This window comes from Podarcis cretensis (genome assembly GCF_951804945.1).
Source record: "Podarcis cretensis genome assembly, chromosome: 10".
In the NCBI taxonomy this organism is placed as follows: Eukaryota; Metazoa; Chordata; class Lepidosauria; order Squamata; family Lacertidae; genus Podarcis; species Podarcis cretensis.
Genome location: NC_137179.1, coordinates 69,750,002 through 69,775,451, shown reverse-complemented (window position 1 = coordinate 69,775,451; position 25,450 = coordinate 69,750,002). Strand labels below are relative to the sequence as shown.

Here is a 25,450-nt window from a genome sequence, read left to right as displayed (position 1 = left end):
AGAAATAGCAGCTCTTTACTATGTAATCATAGCTACTGGGCTGGAAGCATATATTATAGCCAAATACAACACCAATTCCATTTCCCGAAAATTCTGTCATCAAAACCTCCCACTGTCTAAAGGTGCTGTGCCAAATGGCAACTAGCTTTCCCATTTAGCCAAAATTTTATGCTATACCACTTTGAATACAGGAGCCTCTGCTATTACAAATCAGTACACATAAGTGGTCATATTCAGAGTAGACCCAATGAAATGAATGGTCTTAAATTAGCCATGCCCATTTCAGTGGATTTACTCTGACTGTGGCCTACATCAGATGTAACCCACAATGTTTCTGGAACATGCAGTAAGTCTTCCATTTGTACATTTTAGGATAAAAAAGAACTACAAAGTTTTATTTATTATTTCAGAATCACACTCATTTATCTTAACAAGCTGTCAACTACACTTTGGAGACAATGTACTTACGTTCACAAATGTTGGGGTCCCGAATATCTTTCTCTGGATGCTGGAAGTAGAAGGGTTTGCACTGCTCACAATTACGCCCCACCGTGTTGTGCTGACAGTCATCACACACTCCACCGCTGGTATTTCCAGTTGCCATGTACACGGCCATGTCAAAGTGGCACTGTGCAGAGTGTTCGTTGCAATTGCATTCTAGGATAAAGATAAAGAAACTAATTCTAAGCGACAATCCATTTTTAAAACTAAAATTTCCATCAAACAACTACATTAACTTATTTAGAAAGGAGTGCAGCGGCAGCTGAGTATTTTTATTAGCAAAATTGATTAAAAGTTGGGTAATCTGTGAGAGAGACAGTTTCTCACGAAAGGCTCATCAGACATTAGTACCATAGATTTTACAAAGCAGAATTTAAATTTGTCACACCTACTTTTGCATGCATTGCTGTTGCGACCCTCGGCAGGTCGCCATGGCAAGTCATGGTAAAAGTCCAAGCACTGTTCACAGTTTAGGCCTTTGGTGTTGTGCCTGCACATGCAGTGACCATGGACCTTTCATTTAAAGAAAGAGAGAGAGACTGGAACATACATACATACATACATACATACATACATAGACACAATATATTGAAAATAAAAGCAATGCTCATTTCCTCTCATTGACTAAGGATTCATATAAAGAAATAGTAGTCTTTGATTGTTGTGAGAATTTCTAGGGACTTTTTTACAAAAATCCAGCGGCTTGGAAATAATGGAACAACAAGAAGAACAAGTCACTTCATCTTTGACTGGGAATATGTTGACTCCCAGGGCAGCAGTGGCTCCTTTCTCACCCGTCTAATGTAAAAAGGAACTACATGCTGTCCAGAACACCCTTAAAATGAGATGCTAATTTGGCTCTAGGGCCAAATTAGATTGTGACAGCTCAGTTTGTTTAATCCAGAGTTTATACCAAGCAGCTATATACAAGCCGTTCTACATCCAAGCTTTTCAGGGACTGGGACATGGTTGTGCTAAACCTCCCCCTTAACCCATGGCTACTGATGTCTCATTTACTTTGACCCTCAACAATAATTTAAATTGATAGAAAATCTAGTTTTGCTACCTTTGTTTACGTTGGTAGCTCTCCTCAAGGAGGGAACCTCTTAGAATCTGAGTGGCAGAATTGTAACCTATCTGACTTTAACACTGCTTGTTATGAAAAATATATAAAAATTTACCATTCCTTCCACCTCTTCATCATATCCATGCACCGGTGCGCACTCACTGGCATGTCCATAACAGAAGCAATTTCCACGGACCACCATGTCATAAATGGCATAATAATATTTTTCTCTGATTTCCATTCTCGAATCCAAAAGGTTGTCTCCCAGTGTGTGCAGTTTGGTAAATTTGATTCTTAAATTTGTGATTTTTAACATATCTGAAAAGCCAAAGATAAATAAAGTAAGGGTGTTGTTGTTTTTTAAAAAAAGAAATTTAGTTTTGTTGCAAGAGACATATTAAGAATATTTATTATGAAAAACTTATGAGTCTAACAAAGCGTTTCTCAAACTTGGGTCCCCAGCTGTTGTTGGACTACAACTCCCATCATCCCTAGCTAAAAGGCCAGCAGTCAGGGATGATGGGAGTTGCACATATTTATCGCCTCCCATTCCTCCATCAACTGCAAGCCATTCCACCAAGCAGTAATGAGCTGGGGGCGGGGGATGCAACAACTGGTGCAACTTAAAGACACCAGCAACCATTGGGGACCTCTTCTCAATTAACTGTTTCCAACCCAGCTGATCACTAGAAGATCCTGTAATGAATATCTGGTGCCTGTGTTTGCTTATTTCTTTCTCCACACACCCCAATCCATTTTCCTTTTGTTTTGTACCATTTAGAAGCAGGGTCTATCTTGTTTTTAGTGTATAAGCTTTCCTGGGAGCCTCTTTTGGCTAAATAGTGAGGTGGAAATTCATGAAAATAAAATAAATATACAGTGGTGCCTCGCAAGACGAAAAGAATCCGTTCCGCGATTCTCTTTGTCTAGCAGTTTTTTCGTCTTGCGAAGCAAGCCCATTGACGGCTTAGCGGATTAGCGCTATTAGCAGCTTAGCGGCTTTTAGCGGCTTAGCGGATAAGCGGCTTAGAAAAAGGGGGGGAGGGGGAAAAAACCGCAGGAACTCGCAAGACATTTTCGTCTTGCGAAGCAAGCCCATAGGAAATTCGTTTTGCGAAGCACCTCCAAAACGGAAAACTCTTTCGTCTAGCGAGTTTTCCATCTTGCGAGGCATTCGTCTTGCGGGGCACCACTGTACCAGCAATAAGTTTCCCTGAAAATACACTTAGGCTAAGGCAACTAAGTTTAAGCACTATACAAATTCAAAGTATTATTATTAAATAACTGTTTTCCAATGTTAAATCTATTTTATTACATCTATACCCTGCCTTTCTTCCATCACAGACACCCAAGAGGCATAAGTAGGGTTCTTATCCAGTCTTCCATTCAGTCGCTGAGCAGACTTGGTCCTGCTCAGCTTTTGCAAAGTTACTGTATCATGAACCTTAAATCCATGCCCTGGGCCTAGCCTGATTTTAATCAACCTGAAGCTCTGCGATAGGAAAGGAAGTATGCTCTATTAAATAAATACATTTAAATGTATGATGATTGTTCAGCAGCAAGTTTCTTGTAAATGTCACTCATTAATAGTATATGCTGAAATGAAGCAGAAATTTATGTAGCTGAAATATTGATTTAAATAAGACTTAGCTCTGTTGAGTCATTTAAAATTTCTGTATGTTCATCACCACTGTTGTTTGTGATGGGACACCTGAGGACATTTCAGCCTAACCCTTTCATCAGCTTCTAAGCATGCATGTTTAAGAGCGCCTTTGATCCTAGTGGAGATCACAGGTTGGTGTTAATGAAAATTCTTCAGGCACTCCAGTCTTGCAAACACATATATTTCCAAGCTCACTTGAAATCCATCTGAAACGAACCTGTGCTCTGAAATGTTGAAACATACTGGCTCCAACAAGCCAGTACAAGGATGCAAGTTTTTCCATATTCTGTAACAACAACTTGTAATTCTTTTTAACTTTCAAGACTAAGAGGTTGTGCAACATGAGTCCGCAAGGAACCTACGATCTGCCAGCTTGGTGACAGAATTACTGAATAACCTTGAATAAGTAACTATTTCTCACCCTTCTTTCTCTGTCTGCAAAAAGTGAAGAGGACTTCACCACACAAGGCTGACATGTGAAGTAATTATTGTAAAGCATTTAATGCAGTTCAAGCGCAATCCTAAAAATGTATAGGAAGATAAGAAGCTTGCATACTTACTTTGAATTCTTGGGCTATATGGGTCCTCTATTCTAAAAGCAGGGTCCAGAGCACGATAAATTACCTGAAACAAACATGAGGATTCATCAGCGTCACAGAGATAGAGCCTCACTAGTAAGGCAGATCAATTGTAGATAAAACTACAAACCTCTCCCTCAGTTGAAGGTTCAATATCAGAGTAACGGGAATCACAAATTATGTCATCTACTTTCTTCATTGGTCCATTGTAAACACCTGGGAATGAAGTCTCACAGTCATAGGCAAAGTATCTATATACTTGCCAAGTTTTCCCAAAATCTGAGGATCTTTCAATCAGCATTGCAGCTGGGCGAAACGTCTAAGAATCAAGAAGAGGAATAGATTTTAGTGAATGTTAAGCTACAAATTATTTGAAACAATGTTCATCTAATATTTGAAAAAAAAAATTCCAGTATCATTTACGATTTCCTGAACGTTTATTTGACTTTTCTGCCGCTGCTTCTTCTTGCAATGATTATGCTCAGATCTGTGTAGCCTATGCATGTCAGTCTACAGAATATGCTTTTAAACAACAATAAGCCTCTTGTAATTGCAGGTGCTCCAACAGGTCAAGGCCCCCTCATGGGCCAAGGAGCGTGTTAATAGTGATATTCATTCATTCGTCCAGGCTGCACCAGAAAAAGGCACAGCTGTACCAGCTAAATCCCCAGATTGTATAGGAATGGTGTTGCTTGATGGATGGAGGACTCATGAAGTCACAGCGCGAGCAAATGTATCAGTAGCAATAAGACTGTGTTGTAGTTTATTTTGCCACAAATAGATCAGTACGGGGGTGGGGGATATCAACCAGACTAACATAATAAGGATCATTGCTCAGTAGTACAGCAATGCTTTGTGAGCACAATATTCAATCTCTGGTATTTCTAGATAGCAGGTAGCAGGGCTGAGAAATATATCTGCTTCCTATCTTAAGAGTCACTTGGTTTGGACCCGATTTCCCCAATGTGGTGCCTTCAGAAAGTCTCCTCCTAAGGCTCTCACCAATGTCCCCACTCCTCCTAAGCGTTTTCATTCATTTTCTTTTTGCATTTTGAGGAGGTTGTTTGGATGTAGGGTTTTTTTTATATAGAAAAAGAGGTGTTGGAACTTGTGTAGCTTTTTTTAGGGGGAGCACCCACCCGAAGAAATTGTTGAGCCTTTTTTTGGAGTGGGACATTTCTTCTTTACCCGCTCACCCCACCGCCACAGGAACAGGAATATATCTCACCCTGCTGCCCGCCGCCTCTGTCACACAGCCCAGAGTGCCATGCAGGGGAATGGCACCAAAGAGGTGCCAGAATGCAATAAAGAGTTGCCGGAACTGAGTTCTGGTGAGTTCCAACTGAAAAAAAGCCCTGCCTGCAGTTTGTTTGATTCAGGGGGTGTTTTGACTGCTGGGGGCGGGCTCTGAGCATTGCCAATTTATCTTAAATGAAATAGTTGTTCTGTGATAGTCATGAGTGTTTCTTGGATTTCCTGATGTACCCCTTGGCTCCATGGTTGAGGACTGCTGGTTTATATTTGGCCTGACCAAATATTAGGCAGTTATGTGTGTTCATAGAAAGGCACCTGTATTGATGCTTTGATAAAGATGGGGAAAAGTAAGTTAAATGGAAGAGATTGATTATATCAGCTAAAAGTCGGGTATTCAATTGATTACAAATGCTATACTGTACAAACATATATGGTGCTTCTTGGGTGTAGGTACTGATTATTATTAGGTACTGCTCACTTGGTATGAAATTAAGCGTCTAAATTATTTTCACATAAGCAATGCATTAAATGTAATCCCAGCACAGATTTTCTGAATGCACATCTCAGGAGAGTCAAACTATTGTGTACCTCCCCAATGAAATATATTTTAAACCATATGGGCGCATCTGCCCTGCCAAGACATCTGTTCAGAAGGAAACAAAAGAACTTTGTATACAGATGTTCTTTTTTTCCTGGAGATTATTTCAGCTGCCAAATTTGAGAGAATTCTAAAGCCAATAATTTTGTTGTCTTAAAGAATCACATTCCCCGGTTTGGATCTGATACAACTATAAGGAGAACAGAGAAGGCTATGTGGACAAAACATCCTACAGAACCCTCAACTTTATCAACAAAAAATTAGTGATAGACCAGCTACTGATTACTGCTGCAGAGGGCACAGATGAAAAAGCAACCGTAAGACTGCAATCCTAACCATGACCTTTCAGTAGTAAGTTTTACAAAATTCAGTGGGGCTAGAGCAATCAGGATTTCCTGCTTTCTAAGTGTTTGGAATTTATTTAAAGACTTACCTAAGAATGCAGAAGAAGCCAATTAGCCTGTATCGTAAAACTGATGTGGTTTATCTTACCTCTTGCATTCCAGTTTTAATAGCTTTTAAAATCCTTTTTAAAAGATCTCCTCAAAACATGGGGTACTATGCATTTTATTCTCAAGCAGCTAGTTAACTGCCTTCCATGACCAGTACCAGATTACACAAGGGTCATTTGTGATTTGCGAGAATGTTATGGATTCTTTACCTTGAAGGTCATAATGAGATGAGTGAAATGGAATTCGGCTTCCAGATCCAACTGGATGGTTACATTTTCTACTCCTACAAGACCAAGAGAGGAAGTTGCACAGTAAACAAGAACATTTGTCAAAAGTCTAATTTCATCATTTTTTCCCTGGGGGTATGTGTTTGGTTACAAAAAAGCCAGTTTGTTTTTTGTTTTTGTTCTCTGTGAAAGGGTGCAATATAGAGTAACATAACAACAAAGTACTAATCAGCTATTTGTTGTAGAAATTAAAAAATCACAGGGTTTTTATTTTTAAAAGATCTCTAGCGTTTATATTTGGGAACATTCACAGAGTCAAAAGGAAACCAGGGACAAATTCTACATAGTATTCTTATCCTTAAGCTCAGTTGTTTGGAAACAAGCTGTATAAAAATCAATGGGAGACCTGAATAAAACCGTGAAGAACACCATCATTTTTAAAAAAATTCTCACACAGCACCAATGGAATATGTAATGTGCTTTTTAGACATCACTTCAGAACCCCTTTTCCATAGTAACATTAGAATACTGTGCCTGAAACCACAGAATACTAAACTTGGTATAGAATGCTTTATATGATTAAACAGCAGTAACTAACTATGGTATACCAAAGTTCATTGCTATGGCCAGAAAGGCTTGCTTGCTTGATTTATTTATTTAGTAGGAAGTTTATATACCACTTAACTATAGTTGTCTCTAAGCAGTGCACAAGAAATACTATACAGAAAAGGTAGAAATTAGTTAAAACTGTAAAATCAGATTTCAGTTAAAATGCCTGCTAGAATAAAAAAAAAGCAGTATGTAAAACAGCTGCAATAAAACAGCTGCAAAAACTTCAGCAAAAAAAACCAAAAAAAAAAAACCCAGCATCAACACACAACCAAATCATCTTAAACTTGTCAAATATCTGGGACAGGTAGGTCTCACTGGGACAAATATTTGACAACCAAGGAGTTACAACTGAAAAGGCCCTCTTCTAAATCTCTCTCTGAGGGAGCACACAGAGGAAGACCCCAGTTAACACCTTGTTTCTTCTGGAAAAATGTGGTCGGAGGCTTTGTCATTCGCCCTGTCACCCAAGTGACATTCCATTCTTCCCAGTGCATGGAATAGGTCAGGCCAGTTACAAGTCCGAAATGTTAAAGGATTCTTTCATAGAGGCAGCAGGGGAAAACAGGGTATAATATGCCCACTTGGGCATAACACTGAGAAGGAAGCATTGGTTTGTCTGATTTACTTGCCTCTGCCTTCCCCCTTATGGTGCCGCCTTCAGCCAACATAGGCACACCATGTCAGGAGAGGCTGCTGCTTGCCTAAATAAGTTTCAAGTTTTTCTCAGCCAATGGCAGAAGTTTGATGTCCCTCTGCCATAAAATCTAAGCCTGTGAATCCTTTTAAGTACAGGAGACAGACACAAGAAGAAAGGAAAGAACTGTGCTCTCAACATTTTAGACAACAATAATTTCCATGGAACTATGAATCATTATAAATGACCTTACTGGAGCCTGGTCTAATGCAAAAAAAACCCACAACAACAAACAAACCAGGCAAGAAGAACCATGTGTTATTTATTTCTGAGGGATACTTGTGTGAACTTTTATGCTGAAACATTTATGCGCTGCTGCTGCCAAGTTTAGTACAATAAAATTACATGACGGCTGTTTAGAATACCAAATGGAAAATACTGAAGATAGAGAGCTCAAGTTACTTAATTCTTAATGATTTTTTCTCTGTAATCAAAGGAAGAGTTTTTCTTAAGAGCACTTACTTATAATACACTTGTATTTGTTCATGAAAGAAACTTTGCGTAAACTAAAATCATAGGAGTTTCACAACCAATCACGGAATTGCCTAGGATTATTCCTGATGAAACATTTTCTCATATGCCTCATTCTGATCTTAAAGGTGAAAAAGATTGAGGGCAATATGTGAAAATTTCTCCTTTTTAAAATAACTAGATAATTAGAACTATTAATTCCTGCCTTCCAAGCATTTTGAGACGTTGCCTGAAAAAACAACAACCTCTAATTAAAGGATATAGTTTTACACACATACACACAAAAAACACAATGTTCAAAAGACTGAAACTATGAAGCAGAAGTAATTACAAGGCAAACAGCTATATAGATGATTATGAATACAAAGCAAGGTTTTAAGATCAACTGAGGGCAACCAATTAAGTGTTGGGTGAAATTCTTCCCACATAAACAGCTTACCATTTTCTGACTGCCACCATAACTTGAGACGGTTTGGAGCAAAGGTAGTGACCACATTTTCAATACGATGGCTGTCAGGATTGAGTGTCTCATGGAATGGGTCCCGTGAAGAGCAGGTGAAACACTTTTTATCCTCCTGAAACAAACAAGACAGATCAATCTTGCAGAAGTTACTGTCTTCCCCTAAATTCCACCGACCACCCAATTCACAATTATGCTGCCCTTATCCTTACAGTCAACAGCACCACATGAAAGGGAGGGGCAGCAGTACTCCTCTTCTGACTTGAATACGACGCCTTATTCAAAGACAGAGGGTAAACTATGGCCATTTTTCATCTTGTCTTGTAGTTGTTTAACCAGAGCTTGTGTTTTGTATGGGCAAGACTTCCATTTTTGGAAATCCCCATCTTGCCTTTTGACATGCTCATGGATTTCTTGGAACCTTTCCTAATCGATGGTATTAATTCTATCTGAGCTTCTCTTACTAGGGTTTTAAAGAATCTGCAAGTTTCCTGAATATATTTTATCATTCTAACTCTTGCTTCTGACTTTCTTTTAATCTCATTTCTGCTTTTGAAATCAAACGTTGGAACTCTCTGGGGATTTTGTCACTGACATATATGTTGCATTTGATAGCATTGTGGTCACGTCTCAAAATCCATCTGACAACACTTGCACCAGATCCTGAGCACCATTCAGAATAAAGTCTAGGGTCACATCAAAAGAAGGCTTCACATTAACTTCAACTTGCTGAGGGCTCAAAGTGGTTATTTAAAAATATTTATAGCATATTTATCTGAGCTATTTGCATACAACTCCTGCAAGCATTCCTGGAAACAGGCATTCAGACGACCCAACATATTTGTCTTTTATTGTTCTCATATCTCGGTTCTGCTACTGTCTGAGCCTGATGCCAGGATATGCATCGGACTAAAGATAAATACCCTTGCATGCCTCTTTCTTTTACATGGACAGTCACTGTGCTCTAGGCGCAATGGATGGTTGCTTCATACTATTGCACTTATCTGTGCCTTTAACTTGGGGGAGGGGTGATGGAGGAGCAATCTCTGAATGTCTGGTTCAGCATCACTGAGTCACTTGAGAGACTCCAGGGATTGATTGCTTTGAAGATAGGTTGGGGAGGGATCCAAAAGCCACAAGATGTGACTGCCTTTATTAGAGTCTAGCAAAAACACCATAAAGTTATAAGAGAGTTTTTGAACAGAACAGAATGTTAATTAAAAAGGGGGTAGAGGAGGGCAGAGGAAAAGGTGGGCATGCCGTTGGCCCAAATTTTGTAGCTTCTAATAGTCAAAGAAGAACTGCAGGATAAGTTGCATATATGTCTTTAGATTAGCCTCGCCAGGTGCAAGACAGATCACAGGAGGCGCTAAGGGCCATCGAGACAAAGAAAAGATAATGGGTTGTTTCCCCAGTTTCGAAAATATAAAATCCAGTAGAACACATGGGTCTCTTGGAAGGCAAAGGGCTTGTTCAAATGTAATGCTAAACTGTGGTTTAGTGCAAGGGTCGTCAACATGCCGACTTCCAGGTGTTGTGGATAACAACTCCCAGCTTCCTTGACCATTGGCCATGCTGCTGACTGAGGCTGTTGTGGGAGTCTGAGACCAAAATATCTGAAGGGCAGCCTGTTGGTTACTTGGCTGGCTTAGCACTGCACTGATGAGCTTCAGTGATTTGAAGCAAAACGCCTGGCTCCTTCCTGCTGAGATTGTTATCAGTTTTGGTTTCTTTAAATCTTGGCTTAGCATTATGCATGAAACTGAAATCCCGGTTTAAAACAAAATATGGCTAGTTTAATAAATCAGCTTTATAACACATGGATTGAAGCTGGCTTATCTTGAAATTGATCAGAATTTAAAGCAGTATTTCTGCTGCATTCATAGCACTAAGCTGAGATTCAAAGGAACTGAAATGTTCCTTCTCCCAGACGCGTGGGAAGAAGAGAGGGGGAAGAGGGTGAGCTTGGTACTCTGCCGCCTTGCCAGAGCTTTAAGGTTTGTCTGCATAGTGGAAAACCATGGTTTAGCTTTACATGTGAATGTACTCAGAGAGCAGAAGAAAGACAAACATGCTAAGTTGTAGAATAATTGTAGAACAAAGCTGTAGAATAATCTAAATGGTTTGATTGCTTTGAAGTCTGTGTTTGCTTTGAAGTAATTTTACTGGCTCGAGCTTTTTCTGCCTAGCATGAAACTGTCATTTGGAAGATACTGGGCAGTCTACCAGAGTGATACTTCATTCCTGGATGCCTTGACATTGTCAGTCTGACTCAGTGTCTCTTACAGAATGACCTAATTGCACATGGTTATAGATCCGTAGCAGCATCTTAGAATGTATTTAAAAGTGTATAATTCTGAATAGGCACTACTTTTAAATTTTATTTTATGTCCCACCTTTCTTTCAGTGCATTAGCATAAATTAAAAGAGATACAACTAGAAACACAATAAATCTAAATATTAAATATATATATATATATATATATTTGGGAAGGAGGCATAAGGCTCTGAAAGGGTCCTAGGGTCCCCCTGTTTCCTTCCCAAAGCCATGTGCCTACCCACCTTTGGGAAGGCAGTGTGAAGACGGGGGGGGGGGGCAAATTTTGGCCTTGCACAGGGTGTCATAGTGTCGCCGCTGCTGTGCTTCCGATGTGGTGATGGGTCCTGTCCAAATTACTGTCTGCTGGTTTTAGTTATGCGGTGAGACAGATTTTATGATCCAGTTATTCGCTGGAGCCTGGAGGGTAATCGGTTTGCATTAATGATTAGCCTCCCCTCTGCAGTTATGTTAGGATGGTTTGGAGGGATTCTCCTGAAGGAACACTGATGTCATTGTCAACAATCGGCTATGGAAACCAATGTGGCATATTGCATTGCAGTGTTGTCAATACAGTATAAATGCCCTAGACAAAAATTTATAGTGAATGCAGGGGCAGCAGCAAAAAGGTATTGACTGGGTAGAAGAGGACATGTTGGTCTTTTTGTTGACAAACCAGACCCATAAGAATGCATCTGACCCAGTTAGTTTCCTAATTGCACTTCTCTCTATTAAAGTGATGGGCCAAATCCCATGAGTCTCAACACTGTCATAAACTTATCCAGGTGGTTATAAGAAAACACTATCCCATCTGATGTTCTCTATCTCTAAAATGTGTGAATGTTTTCTAGGATATATCCTGCATATTTAACTATGTGCATATAATTCTGTATTGAGTGACATTTTTTCCTTGAGTTATCTGCTCTCAAGACAAGTTAATTCCTTTTTTGCTGATTGTGGTACAGTTGCCGCCTGCATTGTGTTGCTCTGTGGTGGCCTAATATCATGTGTGGATGGCAAGGAATTTATAAGCATGACCAATAGCTATAAATCTTAGATTAACGTATTTTCTGTGAGCTGTGCCCCCTGACTAGCTATATTCTGCTGGTGGGAGTGGAATGGCAGAGTGGGTAGACTTGTAGCCAACCTTTGAGGGAGCACCAGATGCCATTATAGTACATTCCAAGGCACAGATATCTGTGCTATCCAGAAAGTTTGCCTTTTTCTTGCAACATGAACAGCTATTTTGCATGGTCACTGTGAAGGTTTTTGAAGTCCCTCATAACTGCAAACTCTTTCTGTCTCGATTATTCCCAATTTCTTTCTTTATCTCACGATAACATGATTCTCATATACTCAGTATTATCCATGTTCTCTTTTCAACCTGAGCACTCCCTCTTCCCCAGATTGGCTTGTAGGCTTCTAGTATTACATATCATTACCAATACACCAACTCCCTTTTTGTTTATGACTTGCTCTTACAATTATTGGTTTGTTCAAGTAGATATCTTTACTTTCCATATGCTCATTGCCCTGTTCTCACCTGGATAACCAGAAACATTTTCACCATCATCCCTAAGGGTTGAGTCTTCCAAAACTGGATATAGCTTTTCCCCATAATTCAGATTAAAAACTACTCTGCTACTTTCTCTTATTTATTTATTTTAAGAAAATACTTACTAAGTTTATATATATATAACTGTCTATTTGTTTACTCAAAGCATATTTCATTTTCTTTTTGACAAAATTTGTTTTATATCTGAAAAATGCTCTGGGAAAAGAATGGGTTATTTAACAATATATTGCTTAGACCTTGTTTGCTTAACTGTATTTCCTTAGTCTATATCTACAACCACACTGAAATTGCTAGAATTTTAGCTATATATCTTTCCAGAGACTGTAAATGAAGGAAGTAGTCTAGACAGCTCTCATATATCATGCTGGGGGTAGTGCAATCAGCAGAATGTTTTTATTAATATATCATTAATAAAATGGACTCATTACACCACAATCGCATTAACCATTAACATTCCTAGTCTATAAACATTTATAGTTTAATAACAAGTAACTTCAGCTGAAATTTTGCATGTACTTATAATGCATTGGGAATTAAGACCCGCTTAATTGTGACCAGAACTACAGAAGAGAAATTTGACACTGATGCAGAAATGCCACTCCCCTCACACACACAAGTAATGGCTAGTTATAAGAACCATCTTATCAGTATGCAGAATATGAACTATAAAAGCTAGTTTGAGGGAAATTAGTAGCCATTAACATCAGTGTGGTCCCAATACTAATCTCAGTGTAAGTAGACAGCACATTCCTATGGATATTTAATCAAGAGTAATGTGCTCAATGGGATTTACTCCCTTGTAAGTGTATATAGAAACACAGCCCGAGTTCTGACCTGTGGTCTTGATCCATAGATAGTGAGATCTATCCATTCAAGGAGGCAATAACTGACTTTCCCAAACAGTAGCTACTCTGTCTGCAGTGCACACATGGCTTTTAAGTATAAGATTGTTGATGTCGGTGGTGGTATTTTGTTTTTTGTTTAACTTTGGAGCATCAAAATATCTTAGGCCAGCATTATCCAAACGACTTGAAACACCATTAAAGAATGGGATATGCCACCCACATCATTTGTTTCTTCCTGATGTGACTTCACTTCAGCACTAAAAAAAGCTGAATCAGAAATGGGGTAACTTCCCATGCAGACATGCCCAGTGACATAGATATTTTGTTAAAACTAAGAGCCCTGGGATTTATCTGCATTTTTGGACAGAATTCCCAGAAGTTTGAGATAAGAATTTTTCTTGGTGTCACAGCTAGGACTGCGGGAAAGAAGGGCTCACGCTCCTAATGATCCTGGGAGAAGGTGGTTTGGTGCATTCAGGGAGCAAAAACAAACAAGAGCAGGAAACAGCAGGACACATGCAACTGTACAAACAAATCTGAGCCAGGGGGATGGTGTCTGCTTCCTCTCAAAGCTCTGGACAGCACCAGATGTTTCTACTTATCTAGAAAGGGTGTGGGGCTGCTTGGTCAGCTAAGGGGGGAGAGAGAGAGGAAGACCCAGGACTGTTATGATCAATTGCCCTTCAATTACACTCAACCGAATTCCTCTTTGCTCTGAGACAGTCTTCTTCTGCAAAAACTTACCTGGAGGTGGCTCACAATGCAGTATGGTTCAGGCTTTTGAAGCCCACATGTGGACGTGACAGTTAGCTTGTCAGCCCGGCCAATCAGCAAGTCTCCTGTGGCTGGATAGCAGCTACCCTCCGCACATCCGTAGCTGAATTCTGGTTCCTGAGCTACTGCAATGGTCCAAAGGCCTTAAAATGGGAAGGAGAACCAGATCAGCATTTGGAAGAGGAGATGTTTCAGTGGTGTCTGCCATGATTAGCATCACCTTACACACGGGGTAATTGCCAGATGGCAATTTCATAAATGTGTTGATGCTAACAATAATAAGGGATAGACACTAAACCCTATGGAGTTGTGCCAAATCATTTTCTTGCTGAAGAATAAGCAATCTCTGTCAATGCTTTTGTGAACTTGCAAGTAAGCAGGCGATAGCCACCGATTCCTGTCCCAGATTAGAATAAAAGCATTCTGGATTCTATGGTTATTTAAGCTGGGCAAGTAGCAAAAACAAAAAACAAAAGAGATTTATTGAAAATATAGGGGCCCCTCATCACCACAGGACAAATCACACAACTCTGTCTCATTCCTGTCTGCGGAGAGCTGTGGTTTAGGTTTGTTTATTTTTTTCATTTAGGTTGCCACAAATGGGACACCCAGGTGATGAAAGAGAAATCAAAGTGATTCACTTCACAGTGAGGCCTCAGTTGAGTGCACCACTGAAAATACTTCAGAAAGTTATTTGAGCAAGATGCACTAACTTGTGAAATGGATCTGTGGTGGAGCATCCAGACCACAATTCCTTCCATTTTCCATCCACGACACATGCATGTCACCTTAAAAATTAAATAGAAAAGGAGCCCAAACACTTATAGGGGGAAATGGTTATCTGCCTACTGAGTTATTTGAACTTAGTACAGGACGAGCAAAAGGTGACAAGCATTTGTTAATAACTACCATTTTCCCCTTCAGTTTAAAGCATTCAGTGATACTGGGGGAAAAAGACAGCAGGCACAATTTTACACTGCCTATTTTTTACCTAGAAATAAGAACAATGAAGGCAGTATGGTAGAACACCAGTGTAGAAAAATGGTTACAAAAGGGGCGGCCAACCAGGTGCCCTCTGGATTTGTGGAATACAGTTCCCACCAGGATGATGGGAGTTGTGGTCGAAGGGATCTGGTGGATCCCTCATTAGCTTCCATTGGATTAGTGCGTCAGGCTGGGACCGATGAGACCCCGATTCAAATGTGACGGTAGCCATGAAGCTGACCAGGGTACACCCACATTCAAAGCACTATTATTATTTATTATTGAATTTATATACCGCCCTATACCCGGAGGTCTCAGGGCGGTTCACAGAACAAAATCAAAATATAAAACCACAAAATATATAATCAAAATAAAAACAACAACCCAATAACCCTCCCCCCGCAAAAAAAAAAAAAGAATCCCGAGAACTGTTGTTTGTTAAGGGCACTAAAAATGGCAGTTCTGTGAGAAGTTAAACACAAAATTCCCAGGATTCTTTGGGGGAAACCATTACTGTTAAAGTAATATGACTGGTGTGGATGTGACCAAGGGGCCTTAGGCCAGGAATTCTTTCTTCAATCTCGTTTGAAAATTAGAAAGAAGCTTGTATGCTGCCTTGAGCCTTGGATGAACAATGAGATGCACGTGAAATGAATATACTTCTGTGTAAACGTTCACAGGATTCTGTTTTTAGACTGAATCCTAGCCGCTGGCGCAGTTATATCAAGCTTGCACATGCGCAACCCATAAAGGCTGCAGTCCCAATGAGACTAACTTTTGAGAGTCTGTGTGGTTGTTAAAAAAACCCCGAACCTGAACCAGGACCCGGGGGACCAGGGTTCAAATCCCCTTTCAGTCACGAAGCTCACTGGGTGACCTTGGCGCAGCCGCCATCTTTCTTCTTAACCTGCCTCACAGGCAACACTTTGCCGGCACTGGGTGTGAGCCAAAGGGGCGCATAAACAGTGCCCTTGAGAGCATGCGCAGAAAGCAAGGGGGCAAAGTGCTTCAACAAACTCCATTCCCAAAGGAACTGTTGCGGAAAGAAGTTTGGCCATCTTTTGTAACACTGTGCGGGGCCAAAACTTGGCGCCCCCAAATGGGATCTTCTCCATATTGTGCCCTCTCTGCTCAATGGTGTGTGTGTGTGTGTGTGTGTAAAACCGTCTTCACCATCCTGAATAAGAAATCAGAAATACAGTTCCGCGAGTCTCTTCGTCTAGCGGTTTTTTCGTCTTGCGAAGCAAGCCCATTGACGGCTTAGCGGCTTAGCGCTATTAGCGGCTTAGAAAAAGGGAGAAAAAAGCAAAAAAAATCGCAAGACTCGCAAGACGTTTTCGTCTTGCGAAGCAAGCCCATAGGGAAATTCGTCTTGCGAAGTGCCTCAAAAACGGAAAACCCTTTCGTCTAGCGGGTTTTCCGTCTTGCGAGGCATTCGTCTTGCGGGGCACCACTGTATTATGAGGCGGGCACATTTTTTACCTCCCTCTGGACACACCATGACCAAAGTCACAGGGTTGTCCTGAGGACGATATGGAGAGCGGGGAAGGCCACCTTGGAGGGGGATAGGAATATAAATATATTAACTGGAGGGTCGTGAGGCGAAGCGTGCTCCAAAGAGGCCAAGTCTGTGGACTACATGGAATGGCTGGCAGAATCCGAGACCAGGGAGAAGAGTCGGTGGAAGAAGATTGGAAGAAATTTAAATTTACAGAAACACTGTAAAATTATTGAATGTTAATGACGTTGAAATGAAACCAAGTGGTTCTAGCAATAAGGCAAACTAAGAATATGCAAGAATGGATTGATATTAGATGAAAATATGAAATTATAATATGTGAGCATAAACAATTAAGGGTAAACTAAGAGGGTATGGATTTGTTGAACAAATTTTTAAATGGAATACAAAAAAGGGAGGTGTGAGGAAGTCATGAAAATAAGTTAATGAGTGGTAAGATATGAGAAAGAGGGATTTTTCTTTTTTCTTTTTACGTTTAATTTTGGATTTTGTATTTTCCTGTGGTGTCTTTTTTTACTGTTTTGTAACCCCTTTTTTCTTTTTTTGTTAAAACTTAACTTTAAAAAAAACAAACAAAGAGGCCAAGTCTGAAGGCTTCGGAGGGAGCCACGAGGCTGAGGGGAAAACGCGGCTGGCGGAGGGGGAACAAGTTCCCGCCAATTTCCCCCTCACGGAGCCGGCGCCATTCCCTCCTTTCCTCGCCCAGCGACTGAGACTCTCCAGCGGCGGAGAACAAGCGGGCAAGGAAAGCCATATGGCGCCAGGCGACGACTCTTCCCAAATCCACGCCGGGCCGTTTCTCCCTCTGGGGAGCTGAGAAGCAGGGGCAGCGGCGGCAAAGAAGGCGGTGCGGAAAGCCAAGGCCTCTTGGCGCTTACCTGGGAGCAAGCACGCCGCGGCGGGCCTTGCTTCCGAGTAGACCTGACTAGGAATGCGCTATGGTAGCGTGGGTGTGGGTGTGCGCGCGCAAGGTTTCTGGAGGCTGAAGCGGTTCCAGGGCATCATTTCACTTTGCTAAAAGGGGGGCTTGAACAGCAGACGAGGCGCTTGCGTTTCCCCGCGACTCGGGTGTCGCGCCGTTCTCACGAACGCGCCCACTGGCGTCACCCTCCTTACTGAGTTCCGCGGGGTTTTGGATTACCAGGGTTTGTGCTTGTCTAAAAAGTAGAGACATCACCTTGCCAACAGAGGTCCGTATAGTAAAAGCTATGGTTTTCCCAGTAGTGATGTATGGAAGCGAGAGCTGGACCATAAAGAAGGCAGATCGCCGAAGAATTGATTCCTTTGAATTATGGTGCTGGAGGAGACTCTTGAGAGTCCTATGGACTGCAAGAAGAACAAACCGATCCATTCTTAAGGAATTCAGCCCTGAGTGCTCACTGGAAGGACAGATTGTGAAGCTGAGGCTCCAATACTTTGGCCACCTCCTGAGAAGAGAAGACTCCCTGGAAAAGACCCTGATGTTGGGAAAGATGGAGGGCACAAGGAGAAGGGGACGACAGAGGATGAGATGGTTGGATAGTGTCTTCGAAGCTACAAACATGAGTCTGACCAAACTGCGGGAGGCAGTGGAAGACAGGAGGGCCTGGCGTGCTCTGGTCCATGGGGTCACAAAGAGTCGGACACGACTAAACGACTAAACAACAACAACAACAACACGGCTGCAAGCTAGCCAAGCAAGCTGATGCTCAAGGAACGCGAGCCAATTTGCTTTCAATGGGGTTTACAGCCTGGGATGTATAGGAATCGCGGCATAAACCGGGTTGGGTTTCTCTCTCTCTCGGTTCACAGAACAAAATCAAAATATAAAACCACAAAATGTATAATCAAAATAAAAACAACTGGGGACTCTTCTGCACTCTCCAGACGTGTGGATCTGTCTCCATCAGCGTGTCCGTTGGGGTTGTGGGGATTCTTTTAAAGGTCTGAGTTTGCCTGAATTGTTCACAGGCTACTTTAAAAATTGGTTCTTAGCATCTTTCAGGACGGAGTGGGCAAAAATGGTAACATAGTATTGACTTATATAAAGCGCAGTCCAGTGCCCGTTTACTCGGAAGTAAATGCCACTGTGTTTGATGGGACTTGCACCATGAAGAATGCGCACAGGATCGAAGCCTTATACAGTGCCATCCTATGGGAATTAAGCCCCAGCGCAGGCACACACACACCCCAAACTCGGCCCTCCAGATGTTTTGGGACTACAACTCCCATCATCCCTAGCTAACGACCAGTGGTCATGGGTGATGGGAGTTGTAGTCCCAAAACATCTGGAGGGCCAAGTTTGGGGGTGCCTGCCCTAGTAGATTCAATGGGACTTACTCCCAGGTGGGAGTTGGAACTTCAGCCTTACATCCTGAGCCTATTTGCAGCCTCATCCTATGCAGGTTTACGCGGAAGTAAACCCACGAGGTTCCGTAAAACGTACTCCCACATCAACATTGCAGGGGGGTTGGACTACATGACCCTTAGGGTCCCTTACAACTCTTTGATTGCCAGCCGATCCCACACGCACTTCCTCTAAAGTAAGTCTGGCTTGTTCCCCTGTAAGTGGGCGCAGGATTGCAGCCTTAGCCATGCAAATGCCCCAACTTCCAGCGCATCCTTACAGCTGCAAGGAACTTTCGGAGGAAACAGCCCGCTTGATCGTTCACAAGACATGAGTAACATAAAGGCGGATATATTTAGAAAACCGCAATGAGCTTGCAATCTCTAGGGAGAGGAAGGGGAAGAGATAAGGGTAGGAGAATCGAGAGGAGGGTGGTGGTGGTTAAATTGCAACAAGGGAGTTTTCTAAGTACTTGGGCAAATGCCATCGCTTGCAAAAGTTCGTGCTGCAGCCCCTTTTGTTGCTGCCGCACATCTGAAATTTGTTAAAAGGGGATGGTTTGAATGAAAAACAAAAGTTCTGCTCTGGGACTAACAAAGTTCTTCCCAGCTTGGGGAACAGGGAACACACCGAGCGCTTAAAACAAGAAGGCAGTTTATAACAACATTAAACAACAATGTTTAATTACCTAGGAAACAGCAAAGATGCACCTGGAGAAGCCCCATCTCATTACTTCTGCCAGGAAAGAAAAGAGGAGAACAAAACAGCCACCCGGATTCCACCTTTCTTTCTGCAAAAGGGAGAGGAAAAAGAGTAAGTTGCAGGGTTTTTATCTCCCACAGCAAAGGCAGCAAGGCATGCAGTTTTATCTCCTTACCCTTTTCTGCTCCTTCCTTCCAGCCAGGATGCAAATCTGACACTGGGAGAAAGGAATCTCAGCTTGCCATTAGAGAGAGGGAGGCTCCACTACGCAGGCGCTAGAGGGAGGGTCCGCGAGGGTGCAATCCAGCCAGGATGCAACTTTAGGGAGAGATCCTGCAAAGAGACCCTTGAGGGTTGCACAGGAACTTCTGTCCTTTGTCTCCGCTCTGAAGCAACAGTATGACAGTTGTTTACTTTACAGTCGGGCAAAGAGCTTAGCGCCTTCAGGTTATTTCTGCTGCAAATATTTAGACTCGGGACTTGACTTTGGTATGCTCATCGGTTGCTTCATAGCTAAAACAGAGGACCTCCAGAACTCTAGAAGGCAATGAGAGTTTTGGGTTATCAGTTTAGTGTTTCCCAACCTTGTGCCTCCAGCTGTTTTTGGACTACAATTCCCATCATCTCTTGCCACTGGTCTTGCTATTCAGGGATGATGGGAGTTGTAGTTCAAAAACAGCTGGAGGCACAAGGTTGGGAAACACTAGGTGGGAGCACGACTTAGGAGGACCAGGTTTCAAATTTCTACTCACTTGACGACCCTGGGTCAGTTGCTGCTCTCCGCCTAACCCACCTCACAGGGATGCTGTGAAGAAATGAAATACTAGTCACAAAACATCTGGATTTACTTGGATCGAATATGATTTTGTATTCCACACCGACTGGGACATTTTAAAATGTTAACGATTCCATCAGAAATTTCCTTAAACGATGCAGTTTCAATCCCTGATTCCCACCCCTCAAAAAAACCTCTGTGTTAGTAGTAGTTTACTGATGCAGTGGTACCTCGGGTTAAGTACTTAATTCGTTCTGGAGGTCCATACTTAACCTGAAACTGTTCTTAACCTGAAGCACCACTTTAGCTAATGGGGCCTCCTGCTGCTGCCGCGCTGCCAGAGCACGATTTCTGTTCTCATCCTGAAGCAAAGTTCTTAACCTGAAGCACTATTTCTGGGTTAGCGGAGTCTGTAACCTGAAGCGTATGTAACCTGAGGTACCACTGTATAAGTGAAACAAGCTGTTTCCTCTTACCAAATATATGTGAAAGCTATTGATAGACAAAATGTTTTGGGTTCCGTGTAAGTCATAGTTGTCTATAGTATCTATCAATAGCAGGGGTGAGTAGAACTACTGGTGATCTCTGGGTGATTTGAAGTAGACAGGATTTTTCACCCTGCTTAACAAAGGCAACAACAAAACAAACCCTTATCTCAAGTTACATTGGTGATTTGAAGACCAGGCATGGGGAAAATGAATGATGTAACAAAGAGTGGATTTTTGTGTGGAAGAATTGGAAACTTGCTATTCAGTTTAGTTCTGGTACTCAGAACCAGTTCCTAGGCTCAGAATTCTTTAATTCTAAATATTTAGCACCTGGATCTGTTTGGTAGAACTCAGGGTTCTAGTAAAAGCCAATGTTTCTCCTGTAAGGCTGAAGTCTAGCTACCCCCTGAGGTATGTTAGAAGTGACAATAACTCACAGCACTAACCTACCCATCTTTACTCAACAGTAAGTCACACTGAGTTCAATGGGACTTACTTCCAGGTGTGTATGGGATTGTAGCCTGAGTATACTTATTACCTCCTATGTACCGTAATTTATGTCAAATCTGTAACAAACTGCAGAGTTTTGGGCTCCAATATCATGCCATCCATGTTTGGTTTGGTTTGGTTTGGTTTTTTGACATCCAACCTGAAGAAGTTCTGAAGACTGACATTTTAACTTGTCCTTATAAAATATATTTCTCTATGTTGTCCTGAAGGTTTGAGTTTTTTTAACTTTTCATTCACAATTAGTTTGGGCCAAATTGATGATGAAGTAGAGCAGTGTTTCCCAACCTTGGGTCTCCAGCTGTTTTTGGACTACAACTCCCATCATCCCTAGCTAGCAAGACCAGTAGTCAGGAATGATGGGAACTGTAGTCTGAAAACAGCTGGAGACACCAGGTTGGGAAACACTGAAGTAGAGCATCTGTTGCATTGATTGAATGGCTTGGTCTCTGAGGACTATAGGTTGTTGTTTTTTTAAAATCACAGGGTGCTTTGTAGAATTATGTGCAACATTGACCTTACCATCTGTAGGCAATAAGCTGAAGGTTTATGATCTGTTCTGTGTTTGTCACAGGCAGTATTGTGGATTATTGGGTTGATGTGTGGGGTGCTGAGGTAGGAAAGGCATGAGATTCTAGTATTCTAGTCCTGTCCAGCACAAAAATTCCATAATGTGTTGTAGCTAATACCTTTATCTTGAATACATGGCAGATTATCTAATCAAGAATAAGGTGTATTTCAACAAATTAGTTGATAACGCAGCCCTCAGTAGAAACCTACCTTTTTCTACAGCCTTCAATTGATTTAAACTGTATTTTTCACATTCAGAACTGTGCCCCACTAATTTCCATGCAAGCACAAATGACAAAAAAGTCTGAAAGTTGCATTTAATGTTCCAAATGCTATATTACTGGGGAAATACCTTTATTATGCCAACTAAAATATCATACAAAGGTATTGCCCTATAAAGAATTACCTGACATTCAGAAGACATCTTAAGGCAGCCCTGTTCAGGGAAGTTTTTAATATGTAATGCTGTACTGTTTTTAACACTGATTGGGAGCCGCCCAGAGTGGCTGGGGAAACTCAGCCAGATGGGCAGGGTAAAAATAATAAATTATTATTATTATTATTATTATTATTATTATTATTATTATTATCTTTAGCATCTTGCTTATGGGTCAACACATCTACCATCACTCTGTGTGTGACTTTTAATGCTGTTTGTGAAAAACAACCTGGGACACAGGTCCCATAAATCTACTGATATGGCCACTTACCTGGTGTGTACTCCTTATTAAAGCTTTAACTGATGATTGTGCTGATCAATATCTTGAAATTTGCAACCCTACCATTTTTGTAACCACAGTTTAGGCAATGTGTGTGCTTGAGGACTTGCCAACATCTTGCTTAGAAAACCTGATTTAGCATCTCTTCCCCCCTCCCTTCTGCCCATGGCAAGAGAATGCAACAACCCCCCACCCCATCCCAAACACTGGGAGATGGGTCTGCCTGTTGGATACTGTTTATGTCCTGGAGATGTTTATAGCCTGGGGGAAGGGCAGCCACCCACTGATTAGGCCACCCACATTTGAGAGAGGTGAGTCATGAGGAAACGGCTGGAGGCTCTTCAAACTCACAGGGAGCCAAGGCTACTTAACCCTTTAAGTCAGGGCTTCCCAAACTGGTTCACAACCACTGAATTCAGTTCAGGTGGTCCCTGGGTGTGCCTGTGAACAACTGAATCTGGGGCTTCTCCGGGACAGGCTGGAAACAATTTGAAAGGGTTGTGAAGAGGATTAAAAGCAGCAAACACGTTATGTTTTATTGTACAGGCAACAATCATTTCATGCTTGTCCAATAAAGGTAAAGGTAAAGGGACCCCTGACCGTTAGGTCCAGTCGCCAACGACTCTGGGATTGTGGCGCTCATCTCGCTTTATTGGCCAAGGGAGCCGGCGTACAGCTTCTGGGTCATGTGGCCAGCATGACTAAGCTGCTTCTGGCGAACCAGAGCAGTGCACGGAAACGCCATTTACCTTCCCGCCGGAGTGGTACCTATTTGTCTACTTGCACTTTGATGTGCTTTCGAACTGCTAGGTTGGCAGGAGCAGGGACCAAGCAACGGGAGCTCACCTCGTCGCGGGGATTCGAACCACCGACGTTCTGATCGGCAAGTCCTAGGCTCTATGGTTAAACCCACAGCACCACCCGCAATTGTGAGAGACATGTGAACAGGATCCAGAGACTGGATGGCCATTTGTCATGGAAGCTTTAGTTGAGATTCCTGCATTTGAAGGGTGTTGGACTAGATGATGCTTGAGGTCCCTTCTGACTCTACAATTCTATGATTCTATACTTGGGAGTAAGTGTCATTGACTACAATGAGGCCTTCTCGGTAAACTTGCATAGGGTTGCAGCATTAGAGTATGATTTAGCACAGAGGATCTTTTTAAAAAATATATACTGGAATTCTCATATACCACTCACTATTTGCATCTGATGACTTGTCACTCAGTCAAAATATGTGAACTCCTGCTAGGAAAAAACACTTTTATTTGATTATGCAAATACACAGTGATACAACAAGTCAGTGTCTATATATCCAGACAATAAAAATAAATTTGATAAAATTATGAATTAGAAGTATAAATGGGGTTAGAAACATTTCTAATGGTGAGAGAACAGCCTCATTTTGTCTCACATCTAACCTAACTGAGGCTTTATTTGCACAAAGAGCAGTTAGGGTGGAAAACATGTGTCTGGACAATACTACTTCAGATTGCAGTCACATGAGTGAAGGCTGCTTGTACATACAAAGCGGGAAGTCAGAAGGTTTCCAGCTTAGTTGTGTCCCTAATAATCTAGCTTTCTGTTCCCAGCCGGGAACTGGGCCTGAGTGGTGGTAATCTTTTTGGGTGACACATGGTTCTTCAAGACTTGAAATCACACTGTTTCAGACTCCCTATCTTTAAAACACCAACTGAGACATAGTTGTACGAGGCCCACGAACTGGAGTCTGTCACAACCACCAATATCTTTCTTGCATAGTTTGCATATTAGTCCACAGATAAGAGTCGCTATGATGCACGGAGCAACATGTCAAGCCAATAAAGTTGCAGCTAGCTTAGTACGTACAGCAGCTCTGTGTATGCAGCTTCCAGAGTCTGCAGAAAAAGTAAAAGTCTTGTGGCACATTAAAAACTAGAACAAGAGCTAGCTTCTGTGGATGGCAGTGCAGTTGGTCAGGCGATCTGATGAAGAAGGCTGTACAAAAACAATAATTTTTTTGTTTTTAAGATACGGCATAAATGTTAACACAGAGAGTCTATTTTCACAAAACTACACACTGTTATCACTAGTTGGGTTCACAAAATTAGGCAACTGCTGTAAAGATTGCTGGACAAAGCATAGAAAGCAGCCTTATATGCAGTCAGAGGCCCTCTAGTCCAGTCAGTATGGCCTACACCAGTGATGGAGAAGCTCCAGCTTCCCAGACGTTGTGGAACTACAACCCCCATCAGCCCTAACTCTTGTCCATGCTTGTTGGGGATGCTGAGAGGTCAAATGCCATAACAACTGAAGGACCACAGCTTACTTCTCCTTGATCAATGCCAACTGGCAGTGGCTATCCAAGGTGTCAGGTGAAATTCTCTCTCTGCCCTGCCTGGAGATGTCAGGGATTGAACTTGTTAACGGAGGAATCCGAGGGCTCCCTTGGACAAAAAGACAAAGACACCAACCAGGACAATTTGGAGCAAAACAGCAGCCTGTAGGCTTGGACTTTATTGAAAACTGCCGCGACACCCACAACAAGATGAAGCAAGATGGAAGTCCCGAACAAAAGAAGACCCAAACTTTTATTAGCTACTAATCCCCCAAGCTACACCCCTAGAACTACATCACAACTACATCATGACTACATCACTGACACATCACAAAAAGGAGGGGTTGAGGGAGGTGTTGTGGAAGTAACCTGAGTATCTTGTCACCTGGCTGGTTCCTCCTCTCCCCCTCCCCATGAGTCATTTCCAAAGGGGATTTGGCAGTTTCCTGCCCCCA

The 25,450-nt window shown here is 41.9% G+C and overlaps 1 protein-coding gene and 1 long non-coding RNA gene across 3 annotated transcripts in view; one reads left to right on the top strand and one right to left on the bottom strand.

Moving 5' to 3' along the window:
- LAMB1 (laminin subunit beta 1) overlaps positions 1-19,826 on the bottom strand; it is a 61,893-nt gene extending 42,067 nt beyond the window's left edge. The window contains exons 1-10 of one of the 2 annotated variants that reach the window (XM_079993536.1): positions 19,795-19,826; positions 19,606-19,707; positions 14,059-14,231; positions 8,556-8,691; positions 6,322-6,395; positions 3,939-4,127; positions 3,791-3,854; positions 1,683-1,885; positions 894-1,014; positions 469-657 (exon numbers count right to left, since the gene is read on the bottom strand). In XM_079993536.1, coding sequence (XP_079849662.1) covers positions 469-657; positions 894-1,014; positions 1,683-1,885; positions 3,791-3,854; positions 3,939-4,127; positions 6,322-6,395; positions 8,556-8,691; positions 14,059-14,231; positions 19,606-19,642 — 1,186 coding nt within the window. In that variant the 5' untranslated portion in view covers positions 19,643-19,707; positions 19,795-19,826. Of the gene's footprint in view, positions 1-468; positions 658-893; positions 1,015-1,682; positions 1,886-3,790; positions 3,855-3,938; positions 4,128-6,321; positions 6,396-8,555; positions 8,692-14,058; positions 14,232-14,801; positions 15,214-19,605; positions 19,708-19,794 lie in introns of those variants that run through there. The other variant, XM_079993535.1, reaches the window with a different exon arrangement.
- LOC307225682 lies at positions 16,356-21,659 on the top strand. Its single transcript, XR_013843124.1, has 6 exons — positions 16,356-16,702; positions 17,178-17,532; positions 19,610-19,730; positions 19,818-20,179; positions 20,312-20,604; positions 20,833-21,659. It is a non-coding gene; the product is annotated as an uncharacterized lncRNA (long non-coding RNA).
- Positions 21,660-25,450: the final 3,791 nt, after the last annotated feature.